The sequence below is a fragment of the Cyclopterus lumpus genome, chromosome 13 (assembly GCF_009769545.1).
Source record: "Cyclopterus lumpus isolate fCycLum1 chromosome 13, fCycLum1.pri, whole genome shotgun sequence".
In the NCBI taxonomy this organism is placed as follows: domain Eukaryota; kingdom Metazoa; phylum Chordata; class Actinopteri; order Perciformes; family Cyclopteridae; genus Cyclopterus; species Cyclopterus lumpus.
The window spans coordinates 7,968,899-7,988,491 of NC_046978.1; the positions used below are offsets into that span (position 1 = coordinate 7,968,899).

The following is a 19,593-nucleotide window of genomic DNA, read 5'->3' on the forward strand; positions in this document are numbered from 1 at the left end:
ATCCTTAAAATGGAACTGGGAGAGACAGAAATGATGTTGGCTTAAAAAAAAAAAATGGTGGCTTGGTCACTTTTATGAAAAAACAACAAATATATGGTATATGTTTAAGCCTCTTGAACTCAACACTCTTTACCTTTTTTCACTTTGTGTGTATAGTTTCTTAGCTGTATTGTCTGCAGGTTTCCAACACTTCTACTTAGTCGCCCTTTCTTTTAAAAGGAACCCAGAGCATCTGGAAATATACCTGAAGCATGAAAGACACACAAAAGATCTTTGAAGACCCTGCACCAAGATTTCCACATAGAAAGTGCAACATGTGTGCTTTCAGCAGCTATCCAAGCTGTCTCCAATCACATGCGAATACAGCTGATTTTTGGTTTAGTAAAAAGCAGTTACAGGTTTATACTTTGAGGGACCAACAATCTACTTGTCGTCGCAGAAACAATCTTGAGTATCAATGCATTGTGGTGTCTAGACATTCTGTATTCATAATAACATGTCGAAATGTAAAAGAAAATTATTAAAAAGTGGAGTACCACATTTGCAGACCTTACACAAACATGAAAACCATGAATAACTAAGCAGGATTTAGCATATTCCAACAAGTCATCAAATGTACAATATTATCCCAGTAACTTGTTCTTAAAATAAGTTTAATCTTACCTTAAATTTAAATTAGAAAACAAATGTGCTGCTTTGTCCAAAAAAAGAGCGACTGAGTGAACAGAATTCCTGAGAGTCAAAGATTGGCACTTGCTCAGCAAACAGTTAAACATCAACTTAGATTGATTGGGGCCTCACTTATGCCACTACTTGTTTGTAGTTGTAGCTACTGAGACCCATCCAGGGTTAAATATTAAAGACCCAGATGCTTAGCTACTTTGCATATCAATGGGCAGGTGACAATATCATGACAACCTAATCTTGGACAGAAAATATGTCATATTAGTTGCAAAAGTGTGGTAAATCCAACACTGTGTGTGCAAACAAACACAGCTTGCTCCCACTACAGCCCACATTTCCCAGAAACCTCTGGCTGGTTACCAACTTCACAGAAAAGACATGATTGTTCTGCTAAGTCTAGAAACTGAGGCTACATGGAAATAATGATTCAAGACTAGGGGGAAAAAATGAACACAAGAGGAATCACACACAACTGAAACACAAACACAAAACATGGCAGCAATTATTTTATTAATCCAGTTAATAAATAAGCGTTTTCAAAGACTTTTCTTAAATGGTTCAAATAGATTCTGGAGCTATCGTAATCAATTATCAATACGCGACTACAATTTTTATTTCCAAAACAAAGTTTGTCGTTTTATGATCATTGAGCTTTCACTTACAAAAAAACACAAAATATCAAACGGGGTGGTATACTTGTCAGAGCAGTTCGAGCTTTGGGCAAATCATTAGAAAAGTAGGAACGTGATCAACTCATAGAAAGGGGAGAGCTTTGTGATGTGATGCTAATGGCCTTTGAAGTCTTTGATAGATTTATTTAAATTGTGTGGGCATACATCTATACTGCATATTCATTTGCATTACACCCTAGGGAGCAACTTAAAAACACATTCTTATTGAATTACAACTTTTCTCTCAACATATTCATATGCAGTTACATATAAATGATTACATACAAAACAGTGCATCTTGGCATTGACTGTTCTTATGTCAGCTTTTGTAATGAGCAATTAGAAAGTGGTGAGTCTAATAACTGGCATACCCAGCCAAAGTGGCACCTGCTTAGATACACTCAGTGTAATGTTGCTACAGGGTCTGGCCGCTAAATCAAGAATCTCTAAACATGGTTTAAAAATCCCAAAGCAACTTCAAGTAATTTATTAGTGGATAAAAACATTCAATCTTTAAAATCTGGGTGAGAATCTAAAAGTTACAATTTAGGCCATACTTGTGCAGTAGGGTAAAGGCTGTGCATCGGTGAGTGACAACAACTGAAGCGCCTCGACGCTGACAAGATGCACCAAGACTGCCGACGAAACAGCGAATGTTCTTTTATTGTTCATGGCGCATAAACAATCTACTGTGAAACAACTCTTATGAAACACGCTTACACAAACAAATTATTTGATCTACAAATACTGCATAGTTTAATCAGTGCATTTGGGTACTCATGTATTCTAACAGTGAGGTCAATGTTTTTTTTGGTGTTTTTATGCATCTATTTGGAAAGTGTAAACACTACATGAGAACCGTGTCTGGTTCCACCTTCCTGAGTGCGACTTCAGATTCATTCTTTTGAACAGAATAACTGACCTAGTCAAAATATGAAGTTCCCATTATATACTTTTTCTATACATCTATAGGCTTTTTTTTTTAAAAACAAACATGGTGTTCATTGTACATGACAAATGTTAACTGTGGGACACACATGTCTTGGTCATCAAATTCAGTGCCAACAGCCAGAGTGGCAAGATTTGGTTGCCATGAAGCTTATCCGTACAAAGCCTTTACTTGTGCTGCTTCATTCAAACAGCGACTTTGAGAAAATGCCCTACCAATACAGTTGACCTCAAGCACAGGACAGGGGACAGGGGACAGCGAGAGCTCAGACATCGGGTGTCTTCAGGAACAACGTGAAGAGTGTTTAGCGTAGCTGCGAGCCAATGCTCATCTCTAAGCTAGTAACCGGATGGCCCCGTTCTCAGAGCCCAGCAGCAGCAGCCTCTTGGTGGGCAGGACTGCCAGGCTGGTCAGAGTGCCACGGAAGTTCTCCGAGCTCAGCTTTGTGCTGCTAACAGGACTCAAGGAGATATCTGCCATGGAGTACACCCCGATCTTGTTCGCCACTGTTCCGGTCACAATCTCAGAACCGTAAAGGTCAAAGGCATGGATGGGGTCGGACTGCGACTTGTACTGGCGGAGAGGCTTGTGCTCCAGATCTTTCCACACGGCGATTGTGTAGTCAGTGGAGGAGCTGACCACCAAGTTTCCTTCTGCAGCCTGAAAAGTAAAACACAAGAAAGGAAGTCACTGACTGTTGATGTCACATACTTATTAGTTAAGGCATGATATACTCACAATAGGTTGATTGTTTCATTATAAATAGCCCCAAAAGTAACTTCTTATGATAACCTTATTTATGAAATGGTTCATTAAAAATGGTGTGTTCCATCTATAAAGCAATACAAATATGTAAGGTAACCAAATGCAAGGTAAAACAATTGTAGTAAGTTTTATAGCCATTCCAGGAGTTTTAAGCATTATTTGATGATTATTGGGATAGTATTTGAAATCACAATCACTTTTCAAATTATATTGACTCATGAGTCTGGAATAAAAGAAAATATATATGTATTGTCCTGAAATAAAATGTTCATATCATCCCGTGCCAACTATTCATATCCATTTCCCACTCCTATTTCTACAGTTACTGACAGAACCTCTAAAACACATCGCTTCAGATTTAATTAAAATGACTAAAATATGAATAGTAGTGTTCCTGCACCCACAACCATTTACATTTATTTGAGTATCTTTTTCACACACACACACACACACACACACACACACACACACACACACACACACACACACACACACACACACACACACACACACACACACACACACACACACACACACACACACACACACACACACACACACACAACTGTGGTCTTTCTAATGAGTAACCTATGTCCATATTTGCCTAAACCTCTGCCTTTAAAACTAGAGATACAATCCTTGACCTAATTTGGGGTTAAATAAAGTTTGCTCATGCTTGCGCACTGTTGACAACAGACTGGCTGGGTACAACTTTCACCATCTCTGCACCACTCAGTATCACTACCTTTGGGAAATGTACAATCAAAAGTCCCTTGGCTGATCATCTTCTGGAATATTTATCATCCAAGAGTAGAGCCACACCTTCTAGCCTGAGTGTGTGTTGTGGTCAAGGAAAACAACCCATAACACTTATCTAGACAACCAATCAGGAGGTCTGAGTCAGGCAGAGGGACGTAATGTGGGTCACTCAGAAAAAAAAAGAAAAAAAAAAAAGAGTCAAGACAAGTGACAAGAGATTAACTGACTGATCCAAAAGTTTCCACCATTTACCCCGAAGCCTGATTGCGATTTATTACCCACCAGATTCTGAGGCTGATGCACCAAAACCTCCTAACGGAAGACAATATAAACACTCCACTCCTCTGGCTCTCCCATCTTGTTGCTCAAAAGACATTTTGTAAAAACACATCATCCACATATACTGGTTTATAAGTCTTAAGTAAACCACAACAAAACAGAAAGAAATGACCTTCCTTCCAGTAAAAGCCTACAGGCCTGTTGTATTTGATTGTATACTGATGATGCAACCCCCTTAAAATGCAACCCCTATTATTTCAGAAAATCACACCATGCTGACAACTCAACAAAATCATGGAGTCACTATAGCTATAGCTGTTCACTTGTTTGGCTACAAGTTTATCGGGCAGAAAACAAAGTTGGACTACAGCATAGAGAGTGACCGCCCACGTATGTGACACACTGAATCACAATCCACGTCTTGAGTCAACAACTTGACCGTTAATCCTACACATCAGCCCGTGGTTGGAAACACAAAGTGGTGCAACATGGGTTCAAGTTAGTTTGTGGCCATTATTTGATCCAACTATCATTTTCTTGAGCAAAAACAGTAACTTGTTCCTCCTTCACATCCAGGAAATCAGATAATTCTGTTTTGCCTCCCGAGCTGAACAATCATACAAGTATTTAGTATACACCAACTTGGAGTTTTAAATTGTTTAGTCTGTTGGCGAATCGAACACTATAAATGGCCCAATCACATGTTTGTTTTTTTATACCATTCTGAAACCACTCATGTACTTATGCATTGAATAAATATATTGTAACTAATATAACCTCTCGCAGGTAGTAATACATTTTAAAAATAAAAATCATTTGCATTATGTCTTCAAATAGTTGAAAGAACAGTTTTAAATGAATCCTGTAATAAGAAATGCTCTTGAGGGCTGCCCTGCGACTCATGTAGTTGAAACATCCCACTTTAGGTCTTGGCAGGTTGTTGCATGTCATCCTTACTCTCTATCCCTCATTTCTTGTCTGCCATTTAAAGGCCAAGATGCCCAAATACAAAAGAACTTCACTTGTTATACATAACGATCCAGTCAACAGCCAAACGTTCATGGAATCCATTTTATTCAATTTTTCCTTCCAAAAAAAGCTGACCACCCATTTATTGTCCCTTCACTGACTACTGACAAAGATGTCACCCAGAGGCAGCTCTATTCAGTGATCTAGACGTAAGGTAAAGAAAAAGTATACCTTCATTTGGAGGATATCTCCCTCATGAGCCGGCCAGCCCTTCAGAACGAGTCCGGTGCGTGCATCGAGCAGAACAATGAAGCCAGATGAGAAACCTGCAGCCACGGTGCGCCCTGAAGGGCTCACTGCCAGGTAGCGGATGAGGCCAGCATTCACATTGCTGTATGCCAGACGAAATTCATGCTGGGGACATAGGAAAATGTGTCACTGTCTAGTCTGGAATAACTCTATTGCGGAGACATTTTACTATGTTGAAAACACTCTGATAATTGGAGGATGGTGTACGGCAGATTGCTACCTGCAATCCAGGTTTGCGAGGATCGATGAAGCGGAGAATAGAATCTGCACTGCCAAACACAACGCTGGAGTGTGGTGCTGGCATGGTGGTGACAGCTGTGATGGGATTCTTCCCATCCACTGCCTCATATGAGCGGATCTGTTTGCCTAAGGAAAATAGATTGAGTGTAGTTACACAGAATAGTAGTAGTTATTTCATTCCACGCATTTGTGACTAAGCACTTTATGATGCATAGTTCTATTCATCTTACCTGTATACTGGTCCCACAGGTGCACAGTTCCATCGCAGCTGACGACCTCCTGCGACGCCTCTAGCTGTCCAACATAGAAGATTGACTTTCGATGGTCGTTATACGTCACACTAGGCTCCACCTCCTGTGTTCCATCGCCATGGTTATAGAGGGGCCAAAGCTTTACAGTCTTGTCTTTACTTCCAGAGAGGAAGTAATCCTCTCCTGCCAGAGGTGCCAAACACTTTATGGTGCCAGAGTGACCCAGGAAACTCTGCAGACGTATCTGGTGGAAGTGAAAATGTGGATCCTGTTGGTTGAGGCCAATCTCGTACTGCCAGTAGGCCAGCCAGTTGCCCTGCAGAGAACGGCCACTGCGAGGGAGCTCCTGCTTTAGCGCACTGTCCTCTGGGGTAGGGCCGGTCATCCAGGAGGAGAAGGAAGCCGTGCCAAAGGATGGAGTGGTGAAGCTGGAGGCCGTGGTGATGATGGGGGGGGTACGGTTGGAGCGTCCCCAAGAGTTGGCCAAGCCCAGATTCCGGCTACTGTCATAATCAGTGTCCCGGAACACTTGGATACGGTTTCCTACCAGGTGGCTCCCAAACGTTCCCGACTCAATGAGGGAGTCTCCCATCATGGTGGAGTTAGTCTCAGGTGCAGGGAATGGGCTGCAACCAATGCGTCTGCCAAAACTGGAGGAAACACCCGTGGAGGACGGGGGTAGCTCCACCTTCGACATCTCTGAACTCCCCTGATGCAAACTCTGGTGGTAGGACTGGGCCAACTGCCAGACCAGCTCGTGGTTGGGAACCAGTTTCCGTATTGCCATGTCACCTACCGAAATCACAACACAGAACTGATTTATAGTGTAAAAAAAAAAAATTATATATATATATATATATATATATATATATATATATATATATATATATATATATATATATAGCACAGAATATACAGCCTCCTTCCGGCTATATTTTTAATTTGGCAGAAGATGAGCGATTTTCTACCTATGAGGCAGTAGAAGGGGATGTAGGAGGCATGGGCCATCTCAGGGTTAAATACAGTCTGTAGCTCCTCCAATACACCCAACTCATATGTCACATTTGTCTTTTCAGGTGTGCAGACTTCCACAACCGTGACTTCTCCCACAACTCTGCAAGGGGCGCTGTCCAGCTACATTAGAAATGAGACAATCACCACATCAAAAAAGACATAACTACATGAAGAAAACAACCATCCTCCCTCTGTCTGTTTGTATTCAACGTTTCCGTCTCATTTCTATTTATATCTGCCTTACTGTCATTTTTGTAAAGCTCTTTCTGATAGATGTGCTTGTTGAAAGCATTCTAGAAAACAACTTGACATCACGTTTGTCAGTCTTGTCATTTGTGCGTGCGTGTGTGCGTCATACCTGAGGCTGCAAAAAATGCAGCAGAGAGAAAACTGCAAAGAACCGACGCAGAGTGTCAGCCATATGCTGTTGCACCATCTCCCTCCCGATGCGCAGGCAGATGAGAGCCATCAGGCTGAGTGTCTTGAGACAGACGGCAGTGCGTGTCTGCACCCCGCTGGGGAACCTGAGTACAGCAGAATGCTTACAACCAAGCAGAGGACTAATGACAGACCTTTTGTAGCATTATTCTGATTATACTCTAATTTAACACAAAAGTTATAAAGACATTGCACTTCCAAAAATATGAACAGTTCATAAAATGGCAAATTAATGTTTGTAATGTTGTACAATCCTTTGCCCTTCTATTTGGCATGCAGTGTTTGAATATGTGAACAACACTATCATGGGTTGTATCTCAACATACATCTAGAGTATGTGCATGGATGAATGTGTGTTATTTACCCCATGCGGGGGGTGGTGAGCAAGTCCAGTAGTGGGAGGAGCACATCCTGGTTGATCTTCATAAGCATGTCCATTAGAGTGGTGTCAGAGAGAAAGACAATGATCTTCTGTGTAAGTGCAACCGCTCCAAGCAGACTTGCCTCCTTACGCGTGTTAAGACGCTGCGAAGAAGGTGGAGAAACCTGGAAACATACATATTTGTTATCTTACCTTGAAAAGTAATTTGGTGCAAATGTCTTTTCCCCACAAAAAAAACGTGAGTGAAGCTTAATGAGCCAAATGTTTTTTGTTGTTGTGTGTGTTACTGTAATTTGCCTTACCAGATACCCTATATAAGGCAGGTACTGGTAAGTTAGTACAGGCTCTCCATAAAGTTGAGCTATGTAGATGAGACAGTCCAGCACAGGTCCAGCCGTCTGGTCACCAACAACAGGTTTCTTCTCATACACACTGCCCATTCCCACACTCTCCAGACCGCTCTCCTCCGATGCAACGGCCACAAACTGGTGTTTCTCCAGCCCTGCAGGCAGACAGCACAATGAGGAAAAAGAAAGAAGCAGTCACCCTCTTGGCTTTTGTCAATATTGCTAAATATAAAAAAGTATTAATGAGTTAATTAAACTTTTTATGTTATGTTCTGCATGTACGTACCAATGTAACAATTTGTGAGCAATCGCAGCAAATTTTTGGCGACGTATCGAGAAGTCACTGTTGGTCCAAGCTTTGCCGACAGCCACCGAACTGTTTTGCAGACTGTATCTGTGTGGAGAGATTAGTGAAATCATTAGAAGTTATCAATTATTAAACAAATGATTTACATAAACCTCAATCATTCCCTCACCTAGAAGAATCTTTTGCTCTTTCTCCCCAGACTCATCAGATGCATCATGGTCATCCTCCTCCTGCTCTCCCACGATGCCTTTCTCAGTCTGTTCCAGTGCCATTCCATTCACAAACTCACCCTCCAGAGTAGCAACTGTAACTCCTGAGGCTTCTGTGCAACCAGAAAGCGTTAGCTCCAGGTTGGCAGCAGTAGGGTCATCTGTCCCCTCTTGACCCTCAGTAGTCTCAGTCAACTCCTCTTCCTCCAGCTCTCCTCCCTCTTCTCCCTCACTAGCCTGTTTCAGGTCCTGGCTGCTGTCAGCTGATTTGAGACTGACTCGATCTCGCATTGAGTCTCCATCACCCAGTGAGAGCTCACTTGTGCTGCTTTTGTCACTTAGTTTACCCACACTTTGGGACTCCTGGTCTTGATCCTTAACTGCAGAGTTCTGGCTCTGCTGTTTCCCAGCAGCCACCCCTGCTCCATTGTCATAGAACCCATTCTGAAAGTCCTCTGCCTCTGACAGAAACACTTGATCACTGAGACTGATGCCAGAGGAGTAATCGACCATCCCTGTCTCTCCCACTCCCCCGACTCCTCCACTGGCCCCACTGCCACCTCCCATATTCCCGCTAACAGACCCAGAAGATGGCCGCACCTCGCCGCACTGAAAGTCCTCTTCCTCTTCAAGGTTACATGTGCCACCCCTTAGCCCTTTGCAAGCCTCCCCGCTCGAGCCTGAGATGCAGCTCTCAAAACCAGTGATGACCTGCAGCACATGAGGGAGTAGGCTGGATAAAAAGGCCTGCAGGCCGAGCCTCACTATCAGCTGCAGTATGAAACAGTCTGTGTAGAGATAGAAACGTCCACGCAGGTAGTGAGGGTTTTCATAAACAGTGATCAGTGGCTTCAGCAAGTACTTGCTTGCATTTCTGGGACCCAGTACTCGGGAGATGGGCTCAAAAAGGTACCAGGCAGCATAGACGGCAGTGGACTCCTCAAGCATGAGGGCTAGGATGAAGGGCAAGAGAATCTCGAGGCCCTCGGCTGTGATGTTACCCCGCAGCAGTGTCTCAAGCTGCTGCCACAGGTGAAAGACAACATCTCTTCCTTGAAGACTACATGTGGTCTCCATCTTGGCTTGGTAGGAAAAGATAAACCGATGAAGTGGTGCAAAATAGGAAGGGAAGGGAAAGGGCGAGATGATCGAGTTCAATAACTGGCAGGGGTTTGGGGGAGGAAGACCGTCGCAGATGGGTTCATATTTAAAAAGCAGTGGGCGAGGGCAATCTGGTTCTTCGCTTTGTGCTAATCCAGAGTGCTTCTCTAGTAGCAGCAGTGTCTTAAGAGCATAATGCAAAGATAGTGGCACATCACGTAGGCTGGCAGAGCATAGCTTGATAACGGCTTGGAAACGCTGTCTCAGGGGGGTGCCTGGTTTCATTCTTCTCAGTTTAGAGGGGTAGAATATCTCAACGATGAGAACACCGAAGGCCTGCATGTCTCTTTGATAGAGCTGTGTAAGAGAGGGTAGAGATTCAATTATGACACCGTCTCTCGTGCAGTCAGGATGCCCCACTTCAGCGTACAGACTCTTTACCAGGAAATTGTTCAACTTCTCCAACTCATCCAAAGGCTGCAGCGGGTTGAAGCCTTCAGGGAGGAGGATCTTGATTTCCTCTGCATTGGCAGTGGTCACAGTCCCCTCCACATGTTTTTTGTTCGTTGGCCCACCTCTTTGTAACAAGGCACTGCGTAAACCAGGGCCGAAGCCGCTTGTGAATTCACCAGGGAATGAACTCGGGGACTGCGATACAATAAGTGCTGTGTGCTCTCCTCCCATCTTCCCTCCTGCCGTACTGATGCTCGGCACTGGCACAGAGCCGGAAGCAGAGCTGGATGAGCCAGTGGATGCTAATGAGTCCAGCGCTTCCATACCTTGTTCAAGCTCTTCCTCTCTGTCTACCATGGTCCAGCCACTGGACTCACACCCTGTTGACTCTGGCACCAGTCCATCCACAGTGTCAGCCACAGAGTCGATTTGAGGGATGTGTAGCGAAGGCACATTAAGAGCAGCAAGGCCAAGGAGGGGAGGTTCTGCTGGGGCGTACTGGGAAGGAGATAAACGTGGCGGGTGAGGCTGTTCAAACAGCTGAACTACACCATAGGTAGTCAGATTAGTGTGGTTGTCCACCAGGTGCAGGCACACGTTCTTGGCCTTGACAGCTTCTTTACCGGAAAGCTTATACCCAAATGTGAGATCTATCCAGTGATGCAAGTATTGGGACACGTCTCTGCTCTCCAGAAGGCGCCGATGGACCTCAATAAACTCCTCACAGGACTTGCACCAGGAAGGCACATCCAGGTCTGGCATGTCGGGGTGGATTGAGCGGAAAATGGAGGGATCTGTGTAGAACTCTGGAATGCACTCATCGGGGGTCCAGCTCTGCATGCGCTCCATGCTCGCTGGGTATTCATTCGGCTCCCACTGGGATCTAACATGGCTGCACAACACTGACTTGGGTGTCTTTCGCGCTTTGTAGACATAGTAGGTTATGTCCGAGAGCACATCGGATATGTGATGAGGTACATGGAGATGGTCAGACGGTCCAGCACCACCTGCACCTACAGAGCCACCAAGGTCCCCACCTACACCACCTCCACCAACCCCATTACCCACTGCAGCAGCCAAAGCCTCTTTGGTCATCTCATATGTGAAGTCCAGCTGCTTATCCCCTTTGTTCAGCCTGAACTTCGACCTCCTGAGGTCTCGGAATTTTCCAAATGGCACAGTGAAATCAACCACCCATGGCAGCACTGGGTGATAATTAGGGTCTCCTTCTCGCCGTCCTGCTAACTTGTTCAGTTCCATCAAGTAGTGGAAGTTACTGACTCGTCCATGGACCCAGTCCAGAACCAACTTCTTAAGCTCATCAAAGCAGTCTTTGCAAAGTCTTTTGTTTTCTTGGCTCACACATGAGTTGTTCCTTGGCAGAACACTTTTTGGCACTAGTTTGCCAGTAACATCGCTGTTGGCATCCCCTTCTGGCCCCAGTTCCTCATAATGGGCTAGGTTGAGCTTGAGACGACTGCAGAGCTGCTCATCTACAGCGATGTCCTGCAGGGAGAGCTCTCCACAAGACAGACCTGCTGCATGACATCCCTGTAGGGCAATTAGTAACTGGTAGAGAATGAACAACACTTTGGCGTGGCTGTTAGCGAGCTTGGCTGGGCTAAAGGAGACAATATCATGGAGTGAATACTGAGTATAAGGTAGAATAACATAGAGCATCTCTGCCGTCTCCAGCAGACAATCTGCAGGCAGAACATTGGGACACAGATGGTCTGACTGGGACTTGGAAAAGCAAGATGAACTGGATGGCAAGTAGTTTTCTTTCTCCTTCTCTCTAGCTGGAGAAAGAGATGGTGACATTCTGTCAGCTGAGATGAATGTGGAATTGAAGAGCTTCTGTAAAGCCTGACGCACTGCATCTACAGCTGCAACATGCATCTGCTCATTGGCTCCCAAATATGCTTGCACAAGTTTGGAATGAGCGTCACGCCACAGATTCCTGAAAAGGGGAAAAGACAGACTCAGATTGAGTTTACCATCTCAAATATATTCAACTCAATGGCTGCATTTATTATTCACCATTTCTATATTTTAAACTTATATATTACACGTGTTAACTTTTAATTCACAACAAACAAGACACTAAACAGACATTTATCATGATAATTCAATTAACAAGCTAAATAGTTAAGTTTCTGACAATAGCAACCTTCCAAAAACTAAAAGCAAGAGTAAACCGCCCACTGTCATTAAGAGTGCACGATCGAGCGAAGTTAATAATGCAATTAAATAAAACTCATTTAGATTAAAAAACAACCTACACAAACATTAAATATTCCACAAAGCCAAGTCGGTTCAATTGAACTTCTAGGTCCACTGATATTAGGGTTCAAACTTCTGATTAATATATCCATTATTTTTGTTATCAATAATTTATTATTAAAAATCACTTATAAAAATTATTGTAGATTCAAGATCTGCCAATCAACTTAGCAATAAATTAATTGTTTCAGCTCTACCTAATATCATTACAGAAATCTTCTTTAAACTCTTTGGATGAATTACAGTAAATTGTCATGGGAATAGCATCTTTTTTTAAAGGGATATTTTTACTTGTACAAATGTATACTGACATGCAGTCACATTTTACAAAATAGATTGAATAAAAGTATATCAAAGTGTGTATCTTACCTGACATTATGTTGCGACACATACTGCATGCTTTTGACATAAGAATCTTGTGACGTGCACTCTATTTGTTGATGGCATGGGTCTCTGGCCAATCTGTAGCTCAGCTTGCTTTTTCTCAGACCCTGAATGCACACTCGTGTCCAGCCTGGGGGCAACTTTGCCTGGGAACACTGAAGGTAGGTGCGAATTTCTGGCTCACTGACGCTGTCAAAGCGGGCACAGCGCATGATCCTCCTCTCCCTCAGACCCATCACCCAGCGCATAGGAACAAGGGCAGTGAGCTCCCTGGGACGGGGACCCGGGCCTTGCTGCCGCCGGTCAACCCCCAAGTCTTTCTCAACAGCACGCATCAGCCAATCCATGGTGAGTCTCCGATGCTTGTTAAGAGTCAAACAATGTCCCGCTGCATACACCTTGCTGTCTCCCACAAGGACGCCTTTCAGATATTCATGAAGGATGGCATCAAAGTCATCAGGGGCAGACCTAATCTCCTCTTCCCCCTTTGAGGAAATAATCAAAAAGCATAAATGGACATTAGATTAGCTTTTTTATTAATAGTAGCTTCAACAGTGATATTGCTGTGCAACGCTGTGATGACAGATTGTTTTCGACAGGGGTGAGAAGTGGGTTGCTTGCTGCAATAAAAGGAGTGATGTGATGTTGGTGATTGCACAGCACTGAAGTCTAGCCCAGCTCACATGACCGCCTCCTGCTGCTTCCGCCCCACGGACACGTCGAACGTCATACCCGAGTGACAAGTTTACTAAAGAGCCTCAAAGTGCAGTGATTTAAGCTGCAACTTTACCAATCAAACCTACGTAGTGTCGTACTAGCCAGTACCGGAAGTTAATAGTTTTAATGGATTTTCGTTAGCTGTCTGGAAGGGAAACCGTCCAAGAAAAACAATAATACTCATTTAAACCGAAACTATCAATACTGTCAGCTTCAAACGACACATGTACATGTTATTTATCTAGCTAATGCCAACATCTTACGCGTTATATGTAGGAACGGCGAAAGTGAGTTTAACTCTTGAAGACTAGCTAACGTTATATGGGGAAGTAACGTTAACTTAACGCGACCAGCTAACGTTAGCTCGCTAACGTCACGACACCTCACCTACACACCGTGAGGCGGGTTACCGACACACCGACTTGGAGCTGAACAAGAGCAGCTACACTGGTTACATGTAACTCCGGTGTGAATACAGCACGACAACATAAACTGTTCAATCGTTAGCTCACCTCTTCCCACTTGTAGCAGTTGACAGCTAGCTAGCGGTGGCCCGCGGACTTTACGCATGATCGGTTTGTGCGACAGTAACGTGACGACACGAGGACGTACAGCGGGGCGACGTTCACTTCCACCATGCTCCCCCGAGGTTCACTGATGCGTGTCAGCAGACGGACGACAGTCAATCAGCGGATGTTTGGTTCTAGCTGCTAGCTGCAGCCATGTTGAAGAGGAGACACCTCACGTGACACAACACCGGCCTCATCTCATGTGATCACTGCTGCTGAAGCTGCGAGGACGCGCCTCTTCTTCTGTGACGCGTGAAGGCAATTCAATCCAATTCAGTATATTTTGTATAGCCCGAAATCACAAATTACAAATTTGCCTCAGAGGGAAAAAAGGGAAGAAACCTTCAGGAGAGCAGCAGAGGAGGATCCCTCTCCCCGGATGGACAGATGCAATAGATGTCATGAGTACAGATGAACAGAGTTACAGAGTTACATAAACACATTACATGAATATGACAGACATATGAATAATTAGTAGTAGGCATGGACCACGATCCAGACCTCCACAATCCATGAAACCAGGAAGAAGTGAGGAGGGGGCATCAGCAGGGGGCAGGACCACGGAGGCAGGAGGCCGACCCACCAGGCAGGAGGCATCGTGAAAGAGGCCGGACCAATGAGGCCAGGCCCTTGAGGCAGGAGGCACAAAGAAGGAGGCAGGGCCATTGGGAGGGAGGCCAGGCCCAGATCAGGGGCTGGATGCAGGAAGCAGGGGCAAGGAGTCAGGACCCAGGAGCCAGGACTAGCTTCAGACACAGCCAGGTCCAATGGACCCTATGAGGCAAGAAGGTACAAAGACTCCGGGGAAGAAGTAGAGTTAGTAATGTGCAATTAAGAGACGTACGTTCCTCCATAAGGAGAGAGAGAAGAAGAGAGAGGCACTCAGTGTATCCTAAAACGTCCCCCAGCCGCCTATAAGCCTATAGCAGCATATCTAAGAGCTGGACCAGGGCAAACTAAAGTTAGCACAGGAGTCCTTCGTCATATTGAGACATGGTATTGAATCAAATGCAGAATAAATGTAGCTACAGCACTGTCAGTTAGACATCTGGTGTAGAAACTTTTGACTAACGTTGTATACTCCGGTAGCATAAACTCAAAAGTTATGAGGTAATGGTCTGACAGAAGAGGGTTCTGTGGGAAGACCTCCAAATGCTCAATGTCAATGCCATATGCAAGAACAAGGTCGAGGGTGTGGCCAAAGCAGTGAGTGGGTTTCTGTACTCTCTGACAGAAGCCAATCAAGTCCAACAATGAGATAAATGCAGCACTAAGGCAATCATTATCAATATCCACATGAATATTAAAATCTCCTACAATAATAACCTTATCAGTTTTAAGGACTAAACTTGATAGAAACTCTGAAAATTCAGATAGAAATTCAGAATATGGACCTGGTGGCCGGTACAGTATAACAAATAAAATTGGCTGTAATGTTTTCCAGGCAGCTGGCATCCGCGATGTTGCATTACTGCCATCCTCTGGAGTTAGCCAGCTCCTGCAGTGTCCAGTTTGTCAGACGTTTCCCATCAGCCCTGCTCCGAAATAATAAAAATAAATCATATCGTTTTTTATTAATTGAACAATTTCACCTGTACAATTTCATAAATTGTCAATAAGAAACAGCTAAATACATCCATTCAAACTAATATGCAACTGCAGAGTATACAAAATATAGACAGAAATGAAAACAAATGTAAATAGAGAAACGTAAATAAATTATATAAAGAGAAAAAGCAGACACTAGGCACACACTGATTGTGTAATTAGATACATATATCACAGGCAATGCTTGCCATTACTGTTCATATGGCCTTTTTGTTGTTACAGCATTTAATAGTTTTTTAAATACAGTTTAAACTATTTGTAAAAAACACAAAAAATATGTCTTTGGCTTGTAAACTAAGACTTGTGTATATAGAATTTGGCAAGGATATAAATAGATTTGTGATGTACGCCCTTTCCTCAAATGTTCTGTCATTGGTAAAGAATCCAAATATAACATGTTCATAACATAGTGTCAAATATGTGTACAAAACATTGCTAATAAATGTTTAAACATTTCCCCATAAGCCATTTCTCCAAAATAGACTGACCAAACAACTTCTGCCTTGTCTTTATCCACCACTCTGCTGCACACTGTGCTTTTTAATCTCGTTAATCCTAATCTTTTAATTTCTTCCATCGTGTCCTTTTTCTCTGAACTTCTCCGCAACCAGCGGTCTCACAATGTGTCCCACTCTAATTTGAATTTAATTTAGATCTTGCTCCTCTTTTCTCCTCAGGGCCATTTCCCCAAAGTCCTGCAAATAACGTTGGATTAATACCAGAAATTATTTGTGTGGACACTTGACAGAGCAGATAGATAGTGTGACAACCACAGTGGCAAAATAGATATTTCTGTGTTAGAGGTTTCCTTTCATTTTATTTAATTGAATTCATTGTTACGGTAATGTAGTAAGCAAAGGGCTGACCATCCTCCTGGCAAACACATAGATGAGCTAATGTAGTGAATGAAATTAACATGTTTCTTTTAAGGTACCGTAAAAAAAAAAAAAAAAAAAAAATATATATATATATATATATATATATATTATTTTTAAAACCCCATCATAGACCATTTCCCAAATTAACAATATCTCAAGGTCACAACATCTCTATTGTGTCTATTATTGTGTCTAATACCTGACTGGGGGTGCCGTCAGAGTCGTCTCCACAAGGTGGCGGTATTATGTCTGTAATTTCATAGATACATCCTTCAGCAGTGTTGTCCAGACACATACAGTTTGTAGATTCAGTCTTTCTTACATAGTATGTTTAATGATCATGCCTGATTCCTCTTTGACATTACTACTATATTTAATGTTTTTTTTCCCACAAACTCACTCCAAATCTGACAACTTGCAGTGATTTTAAATTGGACCCTGAATGTAAAAACGGGCTTTATCAGAGACTGACTAGGAATGTGTTATGGTCTGTTTATCAGAAGAACAGTGTAGACAGGAATTGTCTGTGACAGAAAATGTTATATTGTTGATATTTAAATTCCAATATATTCTCTGAGATGGTTATGAATACGCTTGAAGGGAGATTATACTTTATATGTTGCCGTTGCAAACTTGACAGGTATGTGATTTAATAATTGTGAAGCTTTTAAGAATGCAATAACCTGCTTATGAGTCCATCAGTTGTCAGCACATGCGAACGCACTCATGTGAGGGCAACCAATCTTACTTTATAAACAAACTTGATATATTTGAAGTCAAAAATAGTTATCAAAACTGATGAAACAATTGATAAAGCAAAGAGACAGAATTAAGACAGTTGGTCATGTAGTCCAGATAGATTATAACAAAAATGGTCTTTAAAATCTGTAAAAATGAGTCACGGCATGAACTTTAAAATCCCACACTGTGTAGACAATTACAGGGGCACAAATTAAAAGCTTCTCTCATCTCAGCATTCCACCTTTGCCGCATAATTACTGTAAGCATTGCTGAAAAGATAAAGAACATGACATTCCTTGGCTCAGCATTTTGTTCTCCTCTTATAGAACTGACAAGCATAATGGTTTTATGTCCAGAAGCAGGCTTTTGTTTTTGGATTAAAGCACATTCTCTGCAAATGGCCTGAAATTTCAGTACATGAAAAGAGGGAGGACAATGCACTACAGGATCCTTGCAATAAATAATATTTGTACTTTTTTATTGTGTCACATCACTCAAAATAATTTGACTGTCATTTTTATAAAAGAACATTTCCATAAAGAGATAAAAAGTTGTTTCTGCTGCCAACAGGGTGGTTTTTTGTAGGTTTGATGGTCTTTAAGTTATATAGTTGGATGTCTAGAAAAACTGATTTCCAATTCCCTGTTTCTCCTCTTTACTTGCAGTTGTGTCACAAGAATCCTCTCACTCACCGGCTAAATGCAGAAATGTTAACCACAGAGCAAAATGTATCTTTGCGAAGAAATGAAAACCATGTGACTTACACAATACAAAAATCCAAATTGCGGGCATGTCGAAATACAAAGACTGCTGATAAAGAAATAATGTATATATAGTTTATTAATGTACGTTTGAGGTTGTTTGGCTGATCTTTCAGCAGGAAATTGATGCAAACAAAGTTCTGCTTTAATTGATTGAAACACACAGTTGAAGTCAATCTAATCTGCTAAAACAATTTCCCTTTTATTATTATTGTGACAATCCCTTTCACAGTTTAGTGGCCTCGTTCTTACGTCTGATTGAAAGGAACAAACTCGCCGTGAGTTTACGTGTTCTGTGAAATACAGGCATGTGAAAGGCTTTCAAGAAGGCTTTTTATTTTGGTGAAGGGTAGATGTGCTAAAGTATTCAGGTCAGTAGAAAAACACAGAAGAATGTGTAATTACTTGATTTAGGGGACAGAATAAGCAATTTGGCATGGCAGCTACTTGGCTGCAACACATTTTTCAGGTGGGTGCTCCTGGCTCTCAGGCAACAACATGCTGTCTAAAGAGGAGACTGTCACCTTATCTCCCAGCATCCATTGCATTTCTTTTTACTCCTGTGTGTCTTGTGTGTGTTTAGGTAACATAATAGAGAGTTGATAAACACCTGTCCGTAGCCAATAGCCTACAATGCTTGACACCAACTGATTGATGGTGATATTTTTAGTCCAACTACTTTTTTTTAGACATTTCAATTTTCAATACATTTGTTATTTTTACGCCAGAATTGCATCAGTGTCAGTGTTTGAAACAGCATTAACACCATAAGAAAGATTTAATTTTCAGGAACGTTTTTTAAGTTAATAATAATAATAATATTATTATATTAATAATACGAATGCTACGCAACACCTGAAACACATTGTCTTGAGAAGACATGAGAGCTGAACAAAATGACATGTTTTCTATTAACAATTACAATGTATTTTCATTTAAAAAATGATAGGAGCGAAAAATGCCATATAATAAACAACTTACTAACCTCGACCGTTTGGTCATGTCGGGAAATATCAAACTTCTTTAAAATCATTAAAGCCTCAGTCTGATATTTCCCAGCATGACCTCACTCTCGGTTAGTAAGTAGTTACTACAAGTGTTGTTTTTTCTTGCGTTTACTCTTTTCACACTCTGCAATTACAAGATTGATCGTTGTAAAACTGGAACAGAACAAACAAAGAGACACATACCATATAAAACAATGTGGCACAAGGATAGACCTCGAGAGCTAGCACCGCTATTTTCTAGCTGTGAATTCTCGTGACATTTATAAACATAAATTTCTAAAATTATCTAAATGGCATTTATACACACTAAACATGACGTGTGTCATGTTTAGTGAAGCTGGACGAGGCTTTGAAATCACGAATTTCGTGAGTTTTTTGTTTGTTTATTTACAGCTAATGTTGTGGTTAATTTATCACCAAACAACGTCGGGGGATTGCACAAACACCCGGAGTTTAACGCCCCATAAGAGGAGGAGGGGGGCGCGGAGGGGGCTCGTGAGCGCCGCGGAGCATGTCGG

General features: G+C 42.3%; 1 protein-coding gene across 2 annotated transcripts; it reads right to left on the reverse strand.

The window, feature by feature from the left end:
• Positions 1–1,478: 1,478 nt before the first annotated feature.
• On the reverse strand, positions 1,479–14,327 carry wdr81 (WD repeat domain 81). Of its 2 annotated transcripts, none has more exons than XM_034547936.1 (12): positions 14,024–14,327; positions 12,780–13,279; positions 8,534–12,087; positions 8,344–8,451; positions 8,013–8,212; positions 7,693–7,874; positions 7,249–7,414; positions 6,845–7,010; positions 5,856–6,668; positions 5,606–5,751; positions 5,308–5,490; positions 1,479–2,964 (listed from the first exon to the last, which is right to left on the reverse strand). In XM_034547936.1, exons 2-12 carry the CDS (start codon positions 13,139–13,141, stop codon positions 2,638–2,640), a joined length of 6,207 nt encoding a protein of 2,068 aa, XP_034403827.1. In that variant the 5' UTR covers positions 13,142–13,279; positions 14,024–14,327; the 3' UTR covers positions 1,479–2,637. The 2 variants fall into 2 exon arrangements, with proteins under 2 accessions (XP_034403827.1, XP_034403828.1); XM_034547937.1 differs by having other exon boundaries at positions 14,124–14,306.
• Positions 14,328–19,593: the final 5,266 nt, after the last annotated feature.

Excerpts from the sequence above, each read along its gene's own strand:
- wdr81 (XM_034547936.1), bottom strand. The coding sequence starts at position 13,141 with ATGGATTGGCTGATGCGTGCTGTTGAGAAAGACTTGGGGGTTGACCGG. Across the intron at positions 12,088-12,779 it reads GTGTCGCAACATAATGTCAG|GAATCTGTGGCGTGACGCTC; the intron begins GTAAGATACACA and ends TCCCCTTTTCAG. Across the intron at positions 8,452-8,533 it reads AGAGCAAAAGATTCTTCTAG|ATACAGTCTGCAAAACAGTT; the intron begins GTGAGGGAATGA and ends CTCTCCACACAG.